At 48.1% G+C, this 21,222-nt stretch overlaps 1 protein-coding gene and 1 non-coding gene across 2 annotated transcripts; one reads left to right on the top strand and one right to left on the bottom strand.

Annotated features, from left to right (window-relative positions):
* Positions 1 to 1,476: 1,476 nt before the first annotated feature.
* TRNAI-UAU (transfer RNA isoleucine (anticodon UAU)) lies at positions 1,477 to 1,550 on the bottom strand. The gene has a single exon. It is a non-coding gene; the product is annotated as a tRNA-Ile (tRNA).
* A 14,462-nt stretch (positions 1,551 to 16,012) lies between these two features.
* Positions 16,013 to 17,583, top strand: LOC147978474 (GDSL esterase/lipase At1g33811-like). The gene has a single exon (XM_087516607.1). The coding sequence runs from the start codon at positions 16,065 to 16,067 to the stop codon at positions 17,319 to 17,321; it is 1,257 nt and encodes a 418-aa protein (XP_087372733.1). The 5' UTR covers positions 16,013 to 16,064; the 3' UTR covers positions 17,322 to 17,583.
* Positions 17,584 to 21,222: the final 3,639 nt, after the last annotated feature.

Consider the following 21,222-nt stretch of genomic DNA (forward strand, 5'->3'; position numbering starts at 1 on the left):
CATTGCTACCCACTCCATTAGATCATGCGGCACTGTGAAGGATGAGATGCTCATGAGATCACCGAATCCAGTTTCATTTATGTCACACCTCTTGCTAGGATTAAGTTTTGTGTTGGCAACATCACGCAAGCGTTTTGCAGCGAGACGTTGGCCGAATACACCATCAGACTCCATTGCTTCTTCGTCTGGTGGATAACTACAAAATTCAAAATATAATAAATTTCTTGGGTACACCACAAAAAATGCACTATATAATGCTACAAAAAATGAAAAATCCACATACGAAAAATGTGAAATCTGCCACACTTAATCCACTACTAGTATGTCAAAAACAAAATATGACATGGAAATGGCAAGGACCTACTGAATAAACTATAAAAATAGTTTCTAAACCACCATTAGAGCATGCAACAACTACTACTACTAGAGATGTGGCAGGCATTCAGATTCCAACTTCCTCAACATCTACAAAGTATAATGAAGCAAAATGATAGTTCAAAAATGAATGAAGCAAAGGTACCATAAGATGAAAATCTTGTCTGAATATAGTTCCATATAGAATATAAAACAACAATAACCATCTGACTATACTGCCTTTCATCAAAAAATCCTGATCTAAATCACATTGCAGTAGGATGCAACATGACTTGGCACTACCATCCCACAAGAGCATCACAGCTGAGAAATCTCGGCCCCCTACCTCTAAAATCTCGACCAAAAACCCTAGCTACAAATGGGAACCAAATTCATCCGATCTAAACTACAAACCCCTACCTGAAATGGGGAAGATGAAGGGGGTGGCAGCTCAAGTGAAAACCATAAATGAAACAAAACTCAGGATGAAGGCGATTTCATTCTGAATCTACTCATCCAACACTAAGAACTGCCTGAATTAACCTTGAAATGATGCTCCACATGAAGGTCTCGCCGGCGGGGGACAAAAATGCTGCGAAGCACTGGAGACCATACCTGTCGTCCACCGTGGCAACTACAGAGGGGTCGTGTGGATCGGTGTCGTGGCCGACAACGCTCGCCATCGCCCGAGCCTCTGATTCCCCTGTCGTCGCCTCAGCATCCGATTCACCCGGCCCCGCCATGATTCCGGATCTCGCTTGCGTCATCACCACTGAAAGGGTAATGAAGCGTGGAAACAAAACGGTGAGAGTTAAGGGGGGTGGAAGCAAAAAAAAGGAGCTATAATCCACCCGGTGATATGCCTGGTAAGAGAGCCCTCGATTGCAAGATGAAGCGCGATCGGACAACGCATGAAACGTTTGCTCGCGCGGCTGCGTGCATCCGGATAAAAGAGAGTGTTTTCCAAAAAAAATGTGTTTTAATAAGGAGTACTTATATTATTTAACGGAGCCTAGGCAGCTTACGCATGATCGAGTCAACCAGGACCGCCGATCAACAAACTTCTGTTGGATGGCCAAAAAAATACTTGTGTCATGGCGCGACAAAAAAATTACAAGGCTATGCTCCCGGCGGGTCTCGAACCCGCGACCTTCGGCTCATAAGACCAACGCTCTAACCAACTGAGCTACGGGGGCTGGGCGATTTCGATTATTCATTCCATGTTTTTGTACGGTCACTGAATTGAACATAAAGGTGATCGAAACTGTTTGGCTAATTACTCGTTACTCATAAGTTGATCAACAATTTTCCCTATTACTTATTGTTGTAGTTCTTACAAAAAAAAGTAAAAACTATTTTTATATAAAAAGGATATATTAACATCACAAGGATATCAATCACATTGACCTCTGGTCCTCTGCATCAACATCATCTCAGTAGACGACGCGTCTAGGAAAGGACAAAACACGAGCGTCATCGTCGCTGGACCCAACCACTAACATGAGATGATGGATTCTCATTTCAAAGAGAAGTTTCTAGTCCGGTCCGACTAATGAAGGCCGGGCCAAGAGCAGCCACGTAGCCGATGCCATCCTATGTTATCACCACTTGCTGATCCATCAACACACCACCCGCACGCACAGTTCTAAGTCTCCAACCCTGCAGCAAGCGGGGTTGTCAATCATCGGAGCATGTCGTAGGGAATCTCAAATATAGAGGCCGAAATCTGTCGACGTGCATGAGACCATGCAACTCCGCTGGGAAACTGCAATAAGGAAGATGTATTGTTGCCACAACCGTCGTGAAAACGGGAACCATGAGGATCCACTGTCACAGTGAATCGAGGACCAAGAAGCCTCTGCTGCAAATCACCGTCGTAGACGCCACGAAGCCATCGTACCATGCCACCATCGAGGTGTCCCGAGCCTCTGCTGTTGGAAGGGAGAAAGGGTTTTGGTGGAATTGTTGTTTTATTGCTTGAGCCTCATGGGCATATATATAGGAGTACATGATCATTTTGGAATATAAGGCAAGGTAGAATAATATCCTACGCTATCCTAGCTTTCCTAATAATCACGATACTCAACACCCCCCCGCAGTCACAACGGTAGCGAGCAGACGGTGAGACTGGAGAAGAATCCGAAGGCAAGCCGACGGACACCCCCCCCCCCCCCCACAGTCATAACGGTCGACGCATCGCGGAGTCGTGGCTGGAGTGGAAACCAACGAGGTTGCTCAAGCAGGCGGTAGCCCTTTGTGCCGTTTGTCGATGTAGCCGAGAGCCGGGGGTGGTGTAGCCGTGGTCGAGGTAGCCGCGCGTAGAATGTCGTGGTCGATGTTGAGTCGGGGAGCCGGTGTCGAAGATGTCGTCGTGGAGCCGCAGGCGCAAGAGCGTGCCGAGTTAGCATGGGCGCAGTGGTGTCGAAGTAGTGGTGCGCCGGGAAGAAGATGTTGTTGACGACGCGTCGCGGCGGGTTTGCCAAGCCCGGGGACACATCGTAGACGAAGGCACACACCGGTTTTGCCAGCACCGGGCATGCGTAGATGGACGAAGACGAAGTTGACGAAGCGCCACACCAGGCTTGCCAGGCCCGGGGAAACATCATGGACGAAGGCACGCATCGGTGTTGCCAGCACCGGGCATGCACAGACGAGGACCTGCACAAGTTGTACGCCATGTCGGAGGAGTCGGAGAAGCCAGCAAAGGACTCGACGACGGTTGCGGCGTCAATCAGCGCGGAGCCGATGTCGCCTGCGGTTGTCGGAGTAGACGAAGTGGTCGGGGTAGATGACGGCAACGCTGGCGACGGGCCGGTGCTGGACGAAGACAAAGGAGGAGGACGGGCGGCGGCTACGTGGGTAGCGGCGGCGGCCAAAGAAGAGCGGCGGCGGCGGTGGCTAGGTTAGGAGTGCGGCGGCGGTGCTCGAAGTAGGCGAAGAACCCGACAGCATGATGAAGACCGCGCGGACGGTGGCGTTCCCGCGCCATGGGAGGTGGCGCGACGCATACCACGGAAAGTCAACACGCGTGGATGACGAAGTGGACGGTGGGCCGCCGCACGACGGCCCGAAGGGGCGACGCAGCGGCGGCGGGCAGGTCGGGGTGACGGCGGGAAGACCTCGGGGCCGGCGGCGGCAGGGAGCGCGGGCCGTGGCGCGACAACCCGAAGGGGCGGGTCGGCGGAGGAGCGCGGGTCGGTACAACCGCGGGGACGGCCTCTGGACGGCGGCGTGGACCGCGTGCCACGCTCGCTACGGCCCGACGGGGCGATGCAGTGGCAGCGCGAGGGTCGGTGCTGCCATGGGGACGACCTGGAGCGGACGGTCTCTGGGCGGCGGTGGACCGCGGACCATGGTACTACGGCCCGAAGGGGCGACGCAGTGACGCGGGTCGGTGTAGCTGGGAGAAGAACCACGGGGCGGCGGCACGGCGGCCCGATGGGGCGACACAGCGGCAGCCCATTGCTCGATCGGTAGAGGGGCGCACTGAACTCGGGACGGTCTTCACGGGGCCTGCGGAGGCGCGCGCAACCGACGGGCCAGGTCGGTCGCACGGCGTAGATGAGGCGGATCACGGCGGCGGGTGGGTGATCAATCCGATCACGCGCGAGGTTGGAGATGCCGCTCGGTGGAGGCGCGGTGGCGGCGGAGTCCAAGATGAAGCCGGCGGCGGCGGGCGGCAGGGCGGCTATGATTGGCCGCCACATGGTGCGAGGCCGCCGGGTCGGGGTGAAGCAGGTGTCGGCTAGGGTTTAGGATTGACTTGCGATAGATACCATGTTGGAAGGGAGAAAGGGTTTTGGTGGAATTGTTGTTTTATTGCTTGAGCCTCATGGGCATATATATAGGAGTACATGATCATCTTGGAGTACAAGGCAAGGTAGAATAATATCCTACGCTATCCTAGCTTTCCTAATAATCATGATACTCAACATCTGCCACTAGTAGAAAACGGGCCTATTGTCCCGGTTTGTAAGGGCCTTTTGTCCCGGTTCCTGAACCGGGACTAAAGGGTCGGTACTAATACCCTTTCCCTTTAGTCCCGGTTCAATCCAGAATCGGGATAGATGGGCCTCCACGTGTCCTGTGCGCGGAGCCCAGCCAGGAGGGCCTTTGGTCTCGGTTGGTGGCACCAACCAGGACCAATAGGCATCCGCGCGTCAGCATTTCTGTGGCTGGGGTTTTTGTTTTTCTTAAGGGGGGGGGGGGGGGGGTTGGGGGTTTTGGGGGGTTAATTTAGGTGTTTCATATATTGTGTTAGCTAGCTATAATTAATAAAGAGAAGTGTCCTCTCTTATGTCCGTGCTTGGTCAACGCTACGTACTATACATACGTATAGAGAGGACTAGACATGCTAGCTAGCTAGTAAGCAAACGAAGGAAACAGAGGATCGTCATGAACATATATGCATACAGAGAGAAGTGATATCGACCACCTCTCCTTCTCCGAGAGATTGGTCGAACAACAAGTTCTCGTATATCTATCCGACACTACCGGCTACATATATACAATAATTATCTCTTACAAATATAATCTCCTAACATACGGACGCATGGTCTACATAGTATTCTCCGTCTTCAGCGAACACGTGGTCAAGAAAGAATGCCGCCAATTCCTCTTGAATTGCTCGCATGCGAGCTGGTGCTAGGAGTTCATCCCGCTTCCGAAACATCTAATTTGAAGAAGGGGATCAATACATGTATATATGAATGAATGAAACTCAACACAAATGATGGTAATAAAATGAAATTGTGAATGTTGTTATTTACGCACTTCATATTATTCGTCAGAGTAGCCCCGCTCACAGGTCGTGTGGCGGATGGACTCGCAAATGTACCACAGAAATCATTCCCTTGTTCCTGCCACAACCACTTTACAAGAAATAGAGGTCAATCAAACTGATAAGCAAGAATGCCAAATGGTATTGATGAAACTAGCGCTTGAATCACTAGGAGATGCACGGAGCATGCTACTATAGTACTTACTTTCGGGTGTCTAAATTGCAGCTTCTTCGGCAGTCTCGGAGCTTTTCTGGTGAATTTTCTCCAAACCCTGCCAGACAAAGAAAACAATTACTTGATATATCAGGAAATGAACAAAGTTGCTGATATGGTGGATAATGATCGATTTAACTTACTTCTCGATCATTTGAGTCATGTCCGCATAGTCCTGGGGATCTTTTCGTCTCGAGTCTAAGACGGTTACTAGTCCCTGCTCAAGCTTAATCTCTAGGAGAATATAATGGAAACTGCACATGCATGCATAACTCATCAATTACATTACTATAACCTTGACTAATGTATAAGGGAAACCGAATATGCACAAGACAGTAACACTCACTTGAAGTTGTAAGGAAAGAGTATTATATCTTTGTTTTCATTTATTACCAACGATCGTAGCAAGTTCGCCTCGGTATCTGCGGCATGAAATTTAACCTGAGTTGCATCTATGATATTTGTGTTAATGAACCCAATATCACCGATTTGTCTTTTCTTCAATTCGACGATCTTCAATCTGCATAATATAGTGAGGATAATTATAAGTACATGCAATGAAAGAGCTAAGCTATATAGAGAGACTTAATGACAGAAGTAGTATTACTTACAGACAGTAGCAGGTGACTGTTGCTTTATCGAGGGCCAATTGATTGAAAAACTGAAAGAACTCCTCAAATGGAACAGGCAACAGTTCAATTCCAACGAGGTCATGCTCCTTTTTAACTCTCACATACAAAGTATTCCTCCCCCCAGACTCTCTGCAGATTTTCAAGTACCAATCATGCAATCTTCGCATCATCGTTGATAGAGATCTTTCATCTTTGACGAGAGGCTTCCCGTACTCGTATCTTTGTATCTGCACCTCCATGAAATCATAATGTACATCGTCGGGCAGGTAATCTCCAAGATTGCTATAACCGGGCAGCATCCTTGGATCATTAGCGACGATGTCGCTAGGCACCTTGAGTGGGGGGCATGATTGCTTCGCTTGTTCGCCGAGCTGGGCAATTTGTTTCCTAGCTCGTCGATCTTTCAGCCTTTGATCATTGACAGTACTTCCCGACCGCTCCGCTTTGGCAAATGCCTTTCCAATAATGCGCTCATAGTTGCCTTTCGGCGGAGACTTGGGTGGTTTTGTCAGGGCAGCCAGAGTGCGCTTTGCTTTCACCGGATCTACCTTCTCCTCCGGAGGTGTATGTTTATTTGCTTTCACCCCTTCAAAGAAGTTCCTCACTTCTTCTCGCGCTATCTCAGCGTTCTCCTCCGGGGTCCTCTCGTATGGTAACTTCTCTGGAGTCTTCAGAGAAGGACCGAATCTGTATGTCCTCCTGCCTTTGGCTGTACTGCTAGACGCCGGCAGAGCAGACGGAGCGGCTGTCTTCTTTACTTTCTTACGAGGCGGAGGAGAAGGACTACGACGCGCCGGAGCAGCCGGAGCGGCGGTGGGTCTCTTCCGCCCTTGCTGACGAGGCGGAGAAGGAGGAGGCTGGCTGCTCGGGCACGCCGGCGCAGGCGGAGAAGGAGGCGGAGTGCCGCCACACGCTGGAGAAGGAGACGGCCGAGTGCCCTGATCGTCACTCGCTGGAGGAGGAGGCGGTGGAGGAGGTGGAGTGCCCTGACTCGCCAGAGGAGGAGGAGGAGGCGGAGGTGTCCAGTTCGGAAGGTTGATGAGCTCCTTCCGCCATAGGCATGGAGTCTTCAGAGCAGAACCTAGCCGAGTCTCCCCTTCACCGGTAGGGTGGTCAAGCTGGAGGTCCTCAAATCCCTTCGTTATTTCATCGACCATCACCCTAGCATATCCTTCTGGAATCGGCCGGTAGTGAAAAGTTGCGCCAGGTTCAGTAGGAAAAACAGAGCCAACAGCCGCCTCGACCTTCATATTAATCCATTGCGTCATAAGGTGGCAATTTTGAGACTCCGTAATAGCATCCACGGGATAGCTGGCAGGAGCCGTCAAGACATGCTCCGGCTGAAGCAGCTCGGTGGAAGCCACGCTGCTTCTCCGCTGAGATGGCGGGGTAGCTTCGGGGGAAGCTTCGGTAGTTCGTTTGCTGCGATTTGCTTCTCGTTCCTCTATCGCTTGTACCCTAGCGTGCAGCGCCTGTAGTTGGGTCTGCTCCACTTTCTTCCACCTCTCGTGGCATTTGTAACCGCATGCATCCGGAAATCCGGCCTTCCATGGAATGGAGCCTGGTGTGCCTCGTGTCCGTCCAGGGTGCTCAGGATTCCTGAGGGCCATTGTGAGCTCGTCATTCTCTCTGTCTGGAACGAACGCTTGCTGCGTTGCTTCGATATAGTGCTTAAGCCACTTGACTCGTATTTCCATTTGCTCGTCCGTCCAAATGCACTTCCCTGATACAGGGTCCAAGGTTCTGCCAGCCCCGAAGAACCAAGTCCGGCAACGGTCTGGCCAGTTAATTTTCTCTGGTTCGATCCCTTTATCAACCAGATCATTCTTAGTCTTTGCCCACTTAGGCCGGGCTACGAGGTAGCCACCTGACCCCGTGCGATGGTGATGCTTCTTCTTCGCAGCATTTTGCTTGTTTGTCGCCGACATCTTCTTACTCTTTTCCGATGTCTTGTGGGCCACAAATGCGGGACAGTGATCTCTGATCTTCTCATATCTGCCCTTGAATTCTGGTGTCTCTTTTTTATCGACAAACTTATTCAGCTCTTTCTTCCACCTCCTGAATAGTTCTGCCATCCTCTTAAGAGCAAAAGACTTGATTAATTGCTCTTTAACTGGCTTCTCCAGATCATCCTCTGGTGGTAGGGTGAAATTTGACTTCAGCTCAATCCAAAGATCATTTTTCTGCATATCATTGACATAAGACACCTCAGGGTCTTCTGTAGCCGGCTTTAACCATTGCTGGATGCTGATCGGGATCTTGTCCCTAACCAGAACCCCGCACTGAGCACCAAATGCGCTCTTTGTCCAGATGGGTTCAATCGGTTGGCCGTCAGGCGCGATTGCTATGATCTCAAACCTTTCATCCGAGCTCAACTTTTTCTTCAGGCCTCGTCTCTTTACCGAAGTTGTGCTCGATCCGGAGGGCTAGAAAAAAGAACGAAGACTTAATTAATATGTGTACATACCAAAACAATGAATGCATCAATTAGCTAGTCAGCACAGGCTTAACTAATATATATACCTGGCCGGACTCGGTTCGGTCACCGGAGACGTCATCACGGTCTCCTTCTTGCACCGGCATTGGGTCACCGGAGCCGTCCTCACGGTCTCCTTCTTGCACCGGCATTGGGTCACCGGATCCATCATAATCATAGCCAGCTGCTTCCAGACCATCCAGACCATCGGTGTCGTTGAGAAACAATGAGAAGACGGCATCACTTCCTCGTGCGATTATGTCCCCCAACAACTCTTCTTGTACTTCGTCTCTGGCGGTGTCCATAGTTTCTACAAATATTTACAACATGGCAATTATTATTCAAACATGACAAATGGATATATTAGTGGCAAACGTAGAACTAATATTAATTAGTGGCCTCGACGCTGCTTCTCTAGGGTTTGGAGTGGCCTCGACAACGCTTCAAGGATAAAAAAAGAAGAGGAAGAAGAAAAAAAAGAGGAGAAGAAAGAATAGAGGAGAACGAGGGTCGTCGAGGGTCGCCGAGCGGTAGAGGAAACCCTAAATAGCAAGTATCGTCGGTGTGAGATACATGTGGCCGTCGGTGTCGGACACTACATCCACGTCCCACAAGTGACGCGGGCTTGCCTCGACGATACTTGCTATTTAGGGTTTCCTCTACCGCTCGGCGACCCTCGACGACCCTCGTTCTCCTCTATTCTTTCTTCTCCTCTTTTTTTTCTTCTTCCTCTTCTTTTTTTATCCTTGAAGCGTTGTCGAGGCCACTCCAAACCCTAGAGAAGCAGTGTCGAGGCCACTAATTAATATTAGTTCTACGTTTGCCACTAATATATCCATTTGTCATGTTTGAATAATAATTGCCATGTTGTAAATATTTGTAGAAACTATGGACACCGCCAGAGACGAAGTACAAGAAGAGTTGTTGGGGGACATAATCGCACGAGGAAGTGATGCCGTCTTCTCATTGTTTCTCAACGACACCGACGGCCACATGTATCTCACACCGACGATACTTGCTATTTAGGGTTTCCTTTACCGCTCGGCGACCCTCGACGACCCTCGTTCCCGATAAAAAAAGAGGAAGAAGAAAAAAAAGAGGAGAAGAAAGAATAGAGAATCCTCTTCTTCCTCTCATGTTCGATGACTCTCGACCCCTCGGCGACCCTAGACCCCCTCTCGACCCTCGACCCCTCGGCGACCGTCGACCCCCTCTCGACCCTCATATATAAAACCTTTTCTTCCTTCTTCTTCCTTCTATTCCTTCTTCCTAAATTTATAAAACTTTTTTTGAAATGAAACTAACCTAAAATGTACTAAATCAGAGAACATATATAGACAAAACTTTTCTAATTAAAAATCTAACTTTTGCATATATGTATTTTTAAAACATCATTACAATTGAAAAAATACATACATACATACAAAAAATATGTAAAAAATACATACATACATATATGAACATACATCAAAAAATACATATATCTAAAAATACATACATACATATATATATGAAAATCTAAAAACATGTAAAAACAGCATGTATAATTAAAAAAAATCACGGCGACGGAGGGGGCGGCAGACGCGCGGTGCTCACAGAGGCGGCGACGCGTCGGGGCAGGGGACGGCGGCACGGCGACGGCGACGGGGCAGGGGCAGCGCTCGTCGGGGCAGGGACGGCGGCGCGCGGCGACGGTGTCGGGCGAGGGCGCGGGTGACGGCGCCGGGCGAGGGCGCGGGGGACGGCGACGACGGACGCGGGCGACGGCGATGGCGGGGGCGGCGGGCGGCGTCGGGGCAGCCTGGCAACGTCGATGTGCTCGGCGTCGTCGGGGGCAACTGCGAGGGAAATGTGAAAATTTCCTAAGTGCTGGCTTATATAGCAAAGGCATTGGTCCCAGTTCGTGGCACAAACCGGGACCAATGCCTCCTTCAGTCCCGGTTGGGCTGCTGAAAAGAGGCCTTTGGTCCCGGTTGGTGGCACCAATCTGGACTAAAGGGGGCATTGGCCCCGGTTTGTGGCATCCCGGTTTGTGCCACAAACCGGGACCAATGCCCCCTTTAGTCCCGGTTGCTGGCACCAACCGGGACCAAAGGCCTTGTGCTGCCCCGCGCCAAAACTTTAGTCCCACCTCGCTAGCTGAGAGAGCTCGAGAGTGCTTTAGAAGCGCTGCTGCGCCTTCCCTCTCGAGATCCTCTCAAATGCAGGCTTTCGGGCCTAACCCTGCGTTGTGTGCCTGTGGGCCTACTAGGCCTCCTGCGGGCCTGAATCCTGGCCCATGGTAGGGTTTCTAGTCGTATTCCAGCCGTGGGGGCCTAGTAGGTGGCACTTTTTTTCTTTATTGATTTATTTATTTTATTTTGTTTCTACTTACAACAAAATACTTATTGTTGCTATTTTTCCAGTTTTTTTGTTTTCTGCATTATTTATTTTCTTTTGTTTTTTGCTTTATTTTTTAATTTTTTTTGTTTTTAGTTTTAGAAAAATTATGAACTTTCTCTTAGTGCCATTAGTTTTCAAATTTGAAAACACTTTTTTTTTCTTTGTTGCTTTATTTATTTTATTTTGTTTCTACTTACAACAAAATACTTATTGTTGCTATTTTGTTCCAGTTTTTTTGTTTTGTTTTCTGCATTATTTATTTTCTTTTGTTTTTTGCTTTATTTTTAATTCTTTTTGCTTTTAGTTTTTGAAAAATTATAAACTTTCTGTTAGTGCCATTAGTTTTCAAATTTGAAAACACTTTTTTAGTTTTTTTGTTTTCTTTGTTGCTTTATTTATTTATTTTATTTTGTTTCTATTTACAAAAAAATACTTATTGTTGCTATTTTTATTTTTTTCCTAGATTTTTTGTTTTGTTTTCTGTATTATTTATTTTCTTTTGTTTTTTGCTTTATTTTTTATTTCTTGTTGCTTGTAGGTCAGCAAAATTATAAACTTTCTGTTAGTGCCATTAGTTTTAGAAAAATTATAAACTTTCTATTAGTGCCATTACTTTTAAAATTTGAATAGTTTAAATTTGAATTTTTTAAAATTTGTGTGAATCACAAGTTTGTGATTAACTTTAGTAAAAAAATGAACATAGATGCACCTATAGAGAAAATTCAACCTAAATTCATAATCAATTTCTATGAATTTCAGAGAAATTCATTATGAATTTAGGTCAAATTCCCTGTATAGAGGCATCTATTTTAACTTTAAGAGGAGCTCAACAAGGCAGAGAGGGGCGGGCTTATAAACTGGTGTGGGCACCCTTCGGTTGGTGAGGTGGGACTAAACTCTGAGTGCAACGAGGACCAACCCTTTAGTCCCAGTTTGTGGCACAAATCGGGACTAATGGTCATGGGCCAGGGGCGAGCCCTATTTTTTCCAGTTTTTTTGTTTTTTTTTGCATTATTTATTTTCTTTTGTTTTTTGCTTCATTTTTTAATTCTTTTTGCTTTTAGTTTTAGAAAACGTATAAACTTTCTGTTAGTGCCATTAGTTTTCAAATTTGAATAGTTAAAATTTGAATTCTTTGAAATTTGTGTGAATCACAAGTTTGTGATTAACTTTATTAAAAAAAATGAACATAGATGCACCTATAGAGAAAATTCGACCTAAATTCATAGTTTTCAAATGAACACTGAAAAAGTTGGCATAGCATACTCGTGTGTTACAAAGTTGGCATGGTATCATCATAATAGTTGCGGGAGAAAGTCTTTACTTTTTCTTCGCTTGTGTCATTTGTTTATTGCGCCGTAACCATGGATAATCTTCATCGTCTATCAGGATGCTTGGGTCAGCCTTGACATTGAAGGGAGGAATTTCATAAAACTTTTCATAATCTTTAGACATGTCTGTCTTGCCCTCCACTCCCAGGATGTCCCTTTTTCCTGAAAGAACTATGTGGCGCTTTGGCTCATCGTATGATGTATTCGCTTCCTTATCTTTTCTTTTTCTCGGTTTGGTAGACATGTCCTTCACATAGATAACCTGTGCCACATCATTGGCTAGGACGAACAGTTCGTCAGTGTATCCAAGATTTTTCAGACCCGCTGTTGTCATTCCGTACTGTGGGTCTACCTGTACCCCGCCTCCTGACAGATTGACCCATTTGCACTTAAACAAAGGGACCTTAAAATCATGTCCGTAGTCAAGTTCCCATATGTCCACTATGTAACCATAATATGTGTCATTTCCGCTCTCGGTTGCTGCATCAAAGCGGACACCGCTGTTTTGGTTGGTGCTCTTTTGATCTTGGGCGATCGTGTAAAATGTATTCCCATTTATCTCGTATCCTTTGTAAGTCAATACAGTCAAAGATGGTCCCATGGACAACAAGTACAGCTCATCACAAACAGTGTTGTCACCTCTGAGACGTGTTTCCAACCAACTGCTGAAAAGTCCTGATGTGTTCACATGTAATCCAGTCATCGCACTGCTCCGGGTATTTGGAGCGCAGACTGTTCTTGTGTTCATCGACATACGGGGTCACCAAGGTAGAGTTCTGTAGAACTGTGTAGTGTGCTTGAGACCAAGAATATCCGTCCCTGCATATTATTGAGTCTCTTCCAAGAGTGCCTTTTCCAGTCAGTCTCCCCTCATACCGCGATTTAGGAAGACCTATCTTCTTAAGGCCAGGAACGAAGTCAACACAAAACCCGATAACATCCTCTGTTTGATGGCCCATGGAGATGCTTCCTTCTGGCCTAGCGCGGTTACGGACATATTTTTTTAGGACTCCCATGAACCTCTCAAAGGGGAACATATTGTGTAGAAATACGGGCCCCAGAATGACAATCTCGTCGACTAGATGAACTAGGACGTGCGTCATCATATTGAAGAAGGATAGTGGGAACACTAGCTCAAAACTGACAAGACATTGCGCCACATCACTCCTTAGCCTTGGTACGATTTCTGGATCAATCACCTTCTGAGAGATTGCATTGAGGAATGCACATAGCTTCACAATGGCTAATCGGACGTTTTCCGGTAGAAGCCCCCTCAATGCAACCGAAAGCAGTTGCGTCATAATCACATGGCAGTCATGAGACTTCAGGTTCTGAAACTTTTTCTCTGGCATATTTATTATTCCCTTTATATTTTCAGTAGCTTCTCAAATCCTTTGTCAGCCACAGCATTCTCTGCCTTCCACTGCAACAATTCCAGTACAGTACCGAGCTTTGTGTTGCCATCTTCGCAATTGGGGTACAACCCTTTTTGTGATCGTCTAACATGCGATCGAACTTCAGCTTCTCCTTTTGACTTTCGCATTTGCGTCCTTGCATCGACAATGACCCGGCGGAGATCATCATCATCGGGCACATCGTTAGTTCCTCTTGATCTTCAGCATCTTCACCCGTTGCAGCATCATTGGGCACATCGCCTGGTTCCTCTTGATCTTCACCAGCTCCCCCCGTTGCAGCATCACCGTATTCAGGGGGCACATAGTTGTCATCGTGCTCTTCTTCTTCGCCGTCTTCCATCATAACCCCTATTTCTCCGTGCCTCGTCCAAACATTATAGTGTGGTATGAAACCCTTGTAAAGCAGGTGGGAGTGAAGGATTTTCTGGTTAGAGTAAGACCTCGTATTCCCACATTCAGTGCATGGACAACACATAAAACCATTCTGCTTGTTTGCCTCAGCCGCATCGAGAAACGCATGCACGCCCTTAATGTACTCGGAGGTGTGTCTGTCACCGTACATCCATTGCCGGTTCATCTGCGTGCATTATATATAATTAAGTGTCCAAATTAATAGAAGTTCATCATCACATTAAAACCAAAGTACATACATAGTTCTCATCTAACAACATATAGCTCTTCAGAGCATCTAATTAATTAAACCATACATTGAAACTATGTAAAACATTTCAATGCGAAAACAAATGCGATCATAATCGCAACCAAGGTAACAATTGATCCAACGGCATAATGATACCAAGCCTCGGTATGAATGGCATATTTTCTAATCTTTCTAATCTTCAAGCGCATTGCATCCATCTTGATCTTGTGATCATCGACGACATCTGCAACATGCAACTCCAATATCATCTTCTCCTCCTCGATTTTTTTTATTTTTTCCTTCAACAAATTGTTTTTTTCTTCAACTAAATTTAACCTCTCGACAATAGGGTCGGTTGGAATTTCCGATTCACATACATCCTACAAAAATAAAATCTATGTCACGTTGGTCGGCATAATTTTCATAAACAATAAATGAACTAATAGTTATAAAGATAATATATATACCACATCCGAATCATAGACAGGACAAGGGCCGACGGGGGCAGATACCAAAACCATCGCACTATATAAGATGCAATAATAAAAGTAAGAAAATAATACAAGTATCTATGTAAACATACAAGTAAGAATTTTTTTTCCTTTCAGAAAGAAGATAAGAACAAGAGGCTCACCACGGTGGTGCCGGCGATGAGCTCGGCGCGGGTGATCGACGGCGGTGAAGACGGGGACGGGGCGTGATGGACCGCTAAACCTAGACAAATATTGAGGAAAATGGAGCTTGGAGATCGAGCTTGGAGAGGAGAAAGCTTAAGTAGTGTGGCTCGGGCATTCCATCGAACACCTTGTGTGCATAGGAGGTGAGCTAGAGCACCACCAAGCCCTCTCCCTCTCGGCCAGAAAAAACAGAGCAGTGTGCTCTGCTCTTACGCGAGGGGGTATATATAGGCACCTCATTGGTCCCGATTGGTGACAGCCTTTAGTCCCGGTTCATGCCACCAATCGGGACCAATGATGGTGGGCCAGGAGCGAGGCCCATTGGTCCCGGTTCGTCCCACCAACCGGGACCAAAAGGTCCAGACGAACCGGGACCAATGGCCCATGTGGCCCGGCCGGCCCTCTGGGCTCACGAACCGGGTCCAATGCCCCCATTGGTCCCGGTTCTAGACTGAACCGGGACTAATGGGCTGACCCGGCCTGAACCTTTGTCCCCTTTTCTACTAGTGTGCCCTCGCATCCAACCTCTGCCAACGCGAGTGCCGTCTAGAGCTACTGCAACAATCCAGCCGCAGCGGCTCCTGAAGTGCAAGAAGATGATCCCGACACCGCCATCCTAAGACAGATTTTCCCCGCGGGCTTCCTCCGGCTGCGGCAAGGAGAGCGAGGAGGGGAGGAGATGGGGGCGGCACCTAGGATTTCACCCCTGCCCCCACCCCACCCCAAACCCGTGGAGCAAATTGGGCGTCCATGAGAAAGAAAAGAAAAAGGGGGAAATAAAAGGAAAACCTCATTAACGATTTAACGTAGCTCATGCAAATGCATGATCGAGTAAACCACCGCCAGCCAACCAATCCTACTGGCTGGCACTTGATGTTTCGTCCTCTCTCCGTTTCTACTTTCAGCTGGCCGCGTATCTTTTCTATTCTAGCCGTGAGAGATCACGGTCGATCCGTCGTTACACAATTCACGAGCTGCATGCAGCTCTTGGCCGATCGATCACGGGCAATGCCATGCATCGATCCAACGGTTGATCCAGTTGTCCAGTACGTACTCTTACTGTATATATATACGAGAGTTTAAGTGAATGCATGCATGAGTTGCAGTGGAACGATCGGTCGAGAAGCATAACAACATTGCAAGCTAAGCTAGTTCGATCGGTGATGGGTAATTACCATCATCTTCTTCTTCGACGGTGGGTGCTAATTGTGGCGGCGGTGGCCGTAGTACTGCATGCCCATGGGGATCTACATGTCCAGGCGGCGCAGAAGCAGCAGCTGGTGCCGTGCATGTACATCTTCGGCGACTCGCTGGTGGACAACGGCAACAACAACAACATCCTCAGCCTCGCCAGGGCCAACTACCGCCCCTACGGCGTCGACTTCCCCGACGGCGCCGCGCCGCCCGGCCGCTTCACCAACGGCCGCACCATGGTCGACCTGCTCGCGGACCATCTCGGCTTCCAGCCGCCCTTCATCCCGGCCTACGCCATGGCGCAGCCCTCCGACTACGCGCGCGGCCTCAACTTCGCCTCGGGCGCCGCCGGCGTCAGGCCGGAGACCGGCAACAACCTCGGCGGCCACTACCCTCTGTCGGAGCAGGTGAGCCACTTCCGGTCGGTGGTGGGCCAGATAGCGCCGGCGGGGAGGGACAAGCGGCTGGGCCGGTGCATCTACTACGTGGGCATGGGCAGCAACGACTACCTCAACAACTACTTCATGCCCGACTACTACAACACCGCCCAGGCCTACGACCCCGCCGCCTACGCCGCCGCCCTCCTCCAGGAGTACGAGCGCCAGCTCACCGCCCTCTACGCCCTCGGCGCCAGGAAGTTCGTCGTCGCCGGCGTCGGCCAGATCGGCTGCATCCCCTACGAGCTCGCCAGGATCGACGACGACGCCGATGACCAAGGACGAGGACGCCCCCCTCCCACTTCCGGCATCGGCCTTACGATCCCTGGCGGCATCACCGTCGGCATCGGCGGCAGCGGCGGCAACCGGAGCGCAGCTAACGGCAGCACGAAAAGTAGGAGCGGGTGCAACGACAAGATCAACAGCGCCATCGCCATCTACAACAAGGGGCTGCTGGCCATGGTGAAACGCCTCAATCGCGGCCAGCAGACGCCGGGGGCAAACCTCGTCTTCCTCAACGCCGTCAACAGCGGCAAGGACCTCGCGGCCAACGCGGCGGCGTACGGGTTCACGGTGCTCGACCGCGGCTGCTGCGGCGTCGGGAGGAACAACGGCCAGATCACGTGCCTGCCCATGCAGCGCCCCTGCGACGACCGCACCAAGTACATCTTCTGGGACGCCTTCCACCCCACCGAGGCCGCCAACAGGATCATAGCCAACAAGGTCTTCAGCTCATCCTCCACCACCGACGCCTACCCCATCAACGTCAGCCGCCTCGCCGCCATATGAAATGCGGGATCCACTCCACTTGATCTCTTTATTGAAGTAGCTACTACTACTTCATCGTATTTCTTCACTACAATAAAATTGTGAAAATCAAGGGACTGGGTACTGCTAGGCGTGCGTTGGTCAGACGTGTGGAGATCCTGATCAGCTACGCCCTGCATGGTCGGTACTCACACTTAAATTGGTTGATCTATACCTCAAATTGTTGCAACAAATATCTCCCACTACATGCAACACTATTTTTTTATATCAATGGAAACGTTTCTCCGCCAACGAACTAAAACATGAAAAATACAAACTTCAAAATAGTGCATTTAGTAAACTTCTTGCTTTTGTATGTATGCAACAATTCTCAATTCAGTGCAGCAAAATCATAATAAAACGCTATGAACTATGCAACATCAAAATTTGATTGTGCAATAGTACAAAGTTCTGTACTTATACAACATACCAAAATCATGTTGACTCATAGGGGAAAAACATTCGCAACTAAGAGTCCAAAAAAAGCATTGCAACATTCAGTTGCATGCAACGAAATCATGTCGAATATAGATAAAGTAATTCTTGCAATAAAGAAGTGTGGAACCATGCTCACATGACTCCAGAAGAAACTAAACCCGACCCCTCTCGCATTGTCTTTAGCTCCATTGTTGGCTAATCAAGTAGCCAAAATCAGCTTGTTGTATGTACATCTAGGTACTTGGATCCCATTCTTCGCTCCATATTCGACAACAATAGATAACGACAATGAGTATGGGAAAACTATGAGACGATACTAAAAACCATAGTCTCGTTAGGGTGCAGCACATGACCGGAAGTTCCAGAAGGGATTGCACACATGGAATTTACCTAGGCTCGGTCCCTCATCATGGAGGTAATACCCTACTTCTGCTTTTGCTTTGATTGATATTGGGAAAAACACATTGTGTGAGGGGGTTACAATATGTTGGAGATGTTGCTACCGAGACGATGGCTACATGTCAGATGATCCCAAATTACCCTTTGATTGATATTGGGGAAAACACCTTGTGTGAGGGAGTTACAATATGCTGGAGATGTTGCTATCGAGACGATGACTAGATGTCAGATGATCTTAAATTCCCCCCTAGCCTCACCTTAGAAAAGGGAACGAGGCTTAGGGTTACACACCATACTAACCGACCTAGCAGGTCAGATAAGGGATCTTTGACTTACATGCCAACATGGAGAACCCACTAGTAGAAAACAGGGCTTTGGTCCAGGCCGGGTCAGCCCATTAGTCCCGGCTCAGTCCAGAACCGGGACCAATGTGGGCATTGGTCCCGGTTCGTGAGCCCAGGGGGCCGGCCGGGCCACGTGGGCCATTGGTCCCGGTTCATCTGGACCTTTTGGTCCTAGTTGGTGGGATGAACCGGGACCAATGGGCCTCGCTCCTGGCCCACCACCATTGGTCCCGGTTGGTGGTTTGAACCAGGACCAAATGCTCCCCTTTAGTCCCGGCTCAAGTCACCAACCGGGACCAATGAGGTGCCTATATATACCCCTCGCTCGCGAGCAGAGCACCCCAGTGCTCTGTTTTTCTCTGGCCGAGGGGGAGAGGGCTTGGTGGTGCTCTAGCTCACCTCCTATGCACACAAGGTGTTCGATGGAATGCCTGAGCCACACTACTTAAGCTTTCTCCTCTCCAAGCTCGACCTCCAAGCTCCATTTTCCATAATATTTGTCTAGGTTTAGCGGTCCGTCACGCCCCGTCCCCGTCTTCACCGCCGTCGATCACCCGCGCCGAGCTCATCGCCGGCACCACCGTGGTGAGCCTCTTATTCTTATCTTCTTTCTAAAAGGAAAAATATTCTTACTTGTATGTTTACATAGATACTTGTATTATTTTCTTACTTTTATTACTGCATCTTATATAGTGCGATGGTTTTGGTATCCGCCCCCGTCGGCCCTCGTCCTGTCTATGATTCGGATATGGTATATATATTATCTTTATAACTATTGGTTCATTTATTGTTTATGAAAATTATGCCGACCAACATGACATAGATTTTATTTATGTAGGATGTATGTGAATCGGAAATGCCAACCAACCCTATTGTCGAGAGGTTAAATTTAGTTGAAGAAGAAAACAATTTATTGAAGGAAAAAATAAAAAAATTGAGGAGGAGAAGATGATATTGGAGTTGCATGTTGCGGATGTCGTCAATGATCACAAGATCAAGATGGATGCAATGCGTTTGAAGATTAGAAAGATTAGAAAATATGCCATTCATACCGAGGCTTGGTATCATTATGCCGTTGGATCAATTGTTACCTTGGTTGCGATTATGATCGCATTTGTTTTCGCATTGAAATGTTTTACATAGTTTCAATGTATGGTTTAATTAATTAGATGTTGTGGACAGCTATATGTTGTTAGATGAGAACTATGTATGCACTTTGGTTTTAATGTGATGATGAACTTCTATTAATTTGGACACTTAATTATATATAATGCACGCAGATGAACCGGCAATGGATGTACGGTGACAGACACACCCGCGAGTACATTAAGGGCGTGCATGAGTTTCTTGATGCGGCTGAGGCAAACAAGCAGAATGGTTTTATGTGTTGTCCATGCACTGAATGTGGGAATACGAGGTCTTACTCTAACCGGAAAATCCTTCACTCCCACCTTCTTTACAAGGGTTTCATGCCACACTATAATGTTTGGACGAGGCACGGAGAAATAGGGGTTATGATGGAAGACGGCAAAGAAGAAGAGTACGATGACAACTATGTGCCCCCTGAATACAGTGATGCTGCAACGGGGGGAGCTGGTGAAGATCAAGAGGAACCAGACGATGTGCCCAATGATGCTGCAACGGGTGAAGCTGCTGAAGATCAAGAGGAACCAGACGATGTGCCCGATGATGATGATCTCCGCCGGGTCATTATCGATGCAAGGACGCAATGCGAAAGTCAAAAGGAGAAGCTGAAGTTCAATTGCATGTTAGAGGATCACAAAAAAGGGTGATACCCCAATTGCGAAGATGGCAACACAAAGCTCGGTACCGTACTGGAATTGCTGCAGTGGAAGGCAGAGAATGCTGTGGTTGATAAAGGATTTGAGAAGCTACTGAAAATATTGAAGAAGAAGCTTCCAAAGGATAACGAATTGCCCGACAGTACATACGCAGCAAAGAAGGTCGTATGCCCTCTAGGATTGGAGGTGGAGAAGATACATGCATGCCCTAATGACTGCATCCTCTACCACGGTGCATACAAGGATCTGAACGCATGCCCGGTATGCGGTGCATTGCGGTATAAGATCAGACGAGATGACCCTGGTGATGTTGACGGCGAGCCCCCCAAGAAGAGGGTTCCTGCGAAGGTGGTGTGGTATGCTCCTATAATACCATGTTGAAACGTCTGTTCAGAAACGAAGAGCATGCCAAGTTGATGCGATGGCACAGTGAGAACCGAAAGAAAGATGGGAAGTTGAGAGCACCCGCTGATGGGTCGCAGTGGAGAAAATTCGAGAGAAAGTACTGGGATGAGTTTGCAAAGGACCCAAGGAATGTATGGTTTGCTTTAAGTGCAGATGGCATTAATCCTTTCGGGGAGCAGAGCAGCAATCACAGCACCTGGCCCGTGACTCTATGTATGTATAACCTTCCTCCTTGGATGTGCATGAAGCGGAAGTTCATTATGATGCCAGTTCTCATCCAAGGCCCTAAGCAACCCGGCAACGAAATTGATGTGTACCTAAGGCCATTAGTTGAAGAACTTTTACAGGTGTGGAATGGAAACGGTGTACGTACGTGGGATGAGCACAGACAGGAGGAATTTAACCTTAAGGCGTTGCTGTTCGTGACCATCAACGATTGGCCCGCTCTCAGTAACCTTTCAGGATAGACAAACAAAGGATACCACGCATGCACGC

This window comes from Triticum urartu, chromosome 3A (assembly GCF_056163025.1).
Source record: "Triticum urartu cultivar PI428250 chromosome 3A, HENAU_Tu73, whole genome shotgun sequence".
In the NCBI taxonomy this organism is placed as follows: domain Eukaryota; kingdom Viridiplantae; phylum Streptophyta; class Magnoliopsida; order Poales; family Poaceae; genus Triticum; species Triticum urartu.

Excerpts from the sequence above, each read along its gene's own strand:
- LOC147978474 (XM_087516607.1), top strand. The coding sequence starts at position 16,065 with ATGGGTAATTACCATCATCTTCTTCTTCGACGGTGGGTGCTAATTGTG.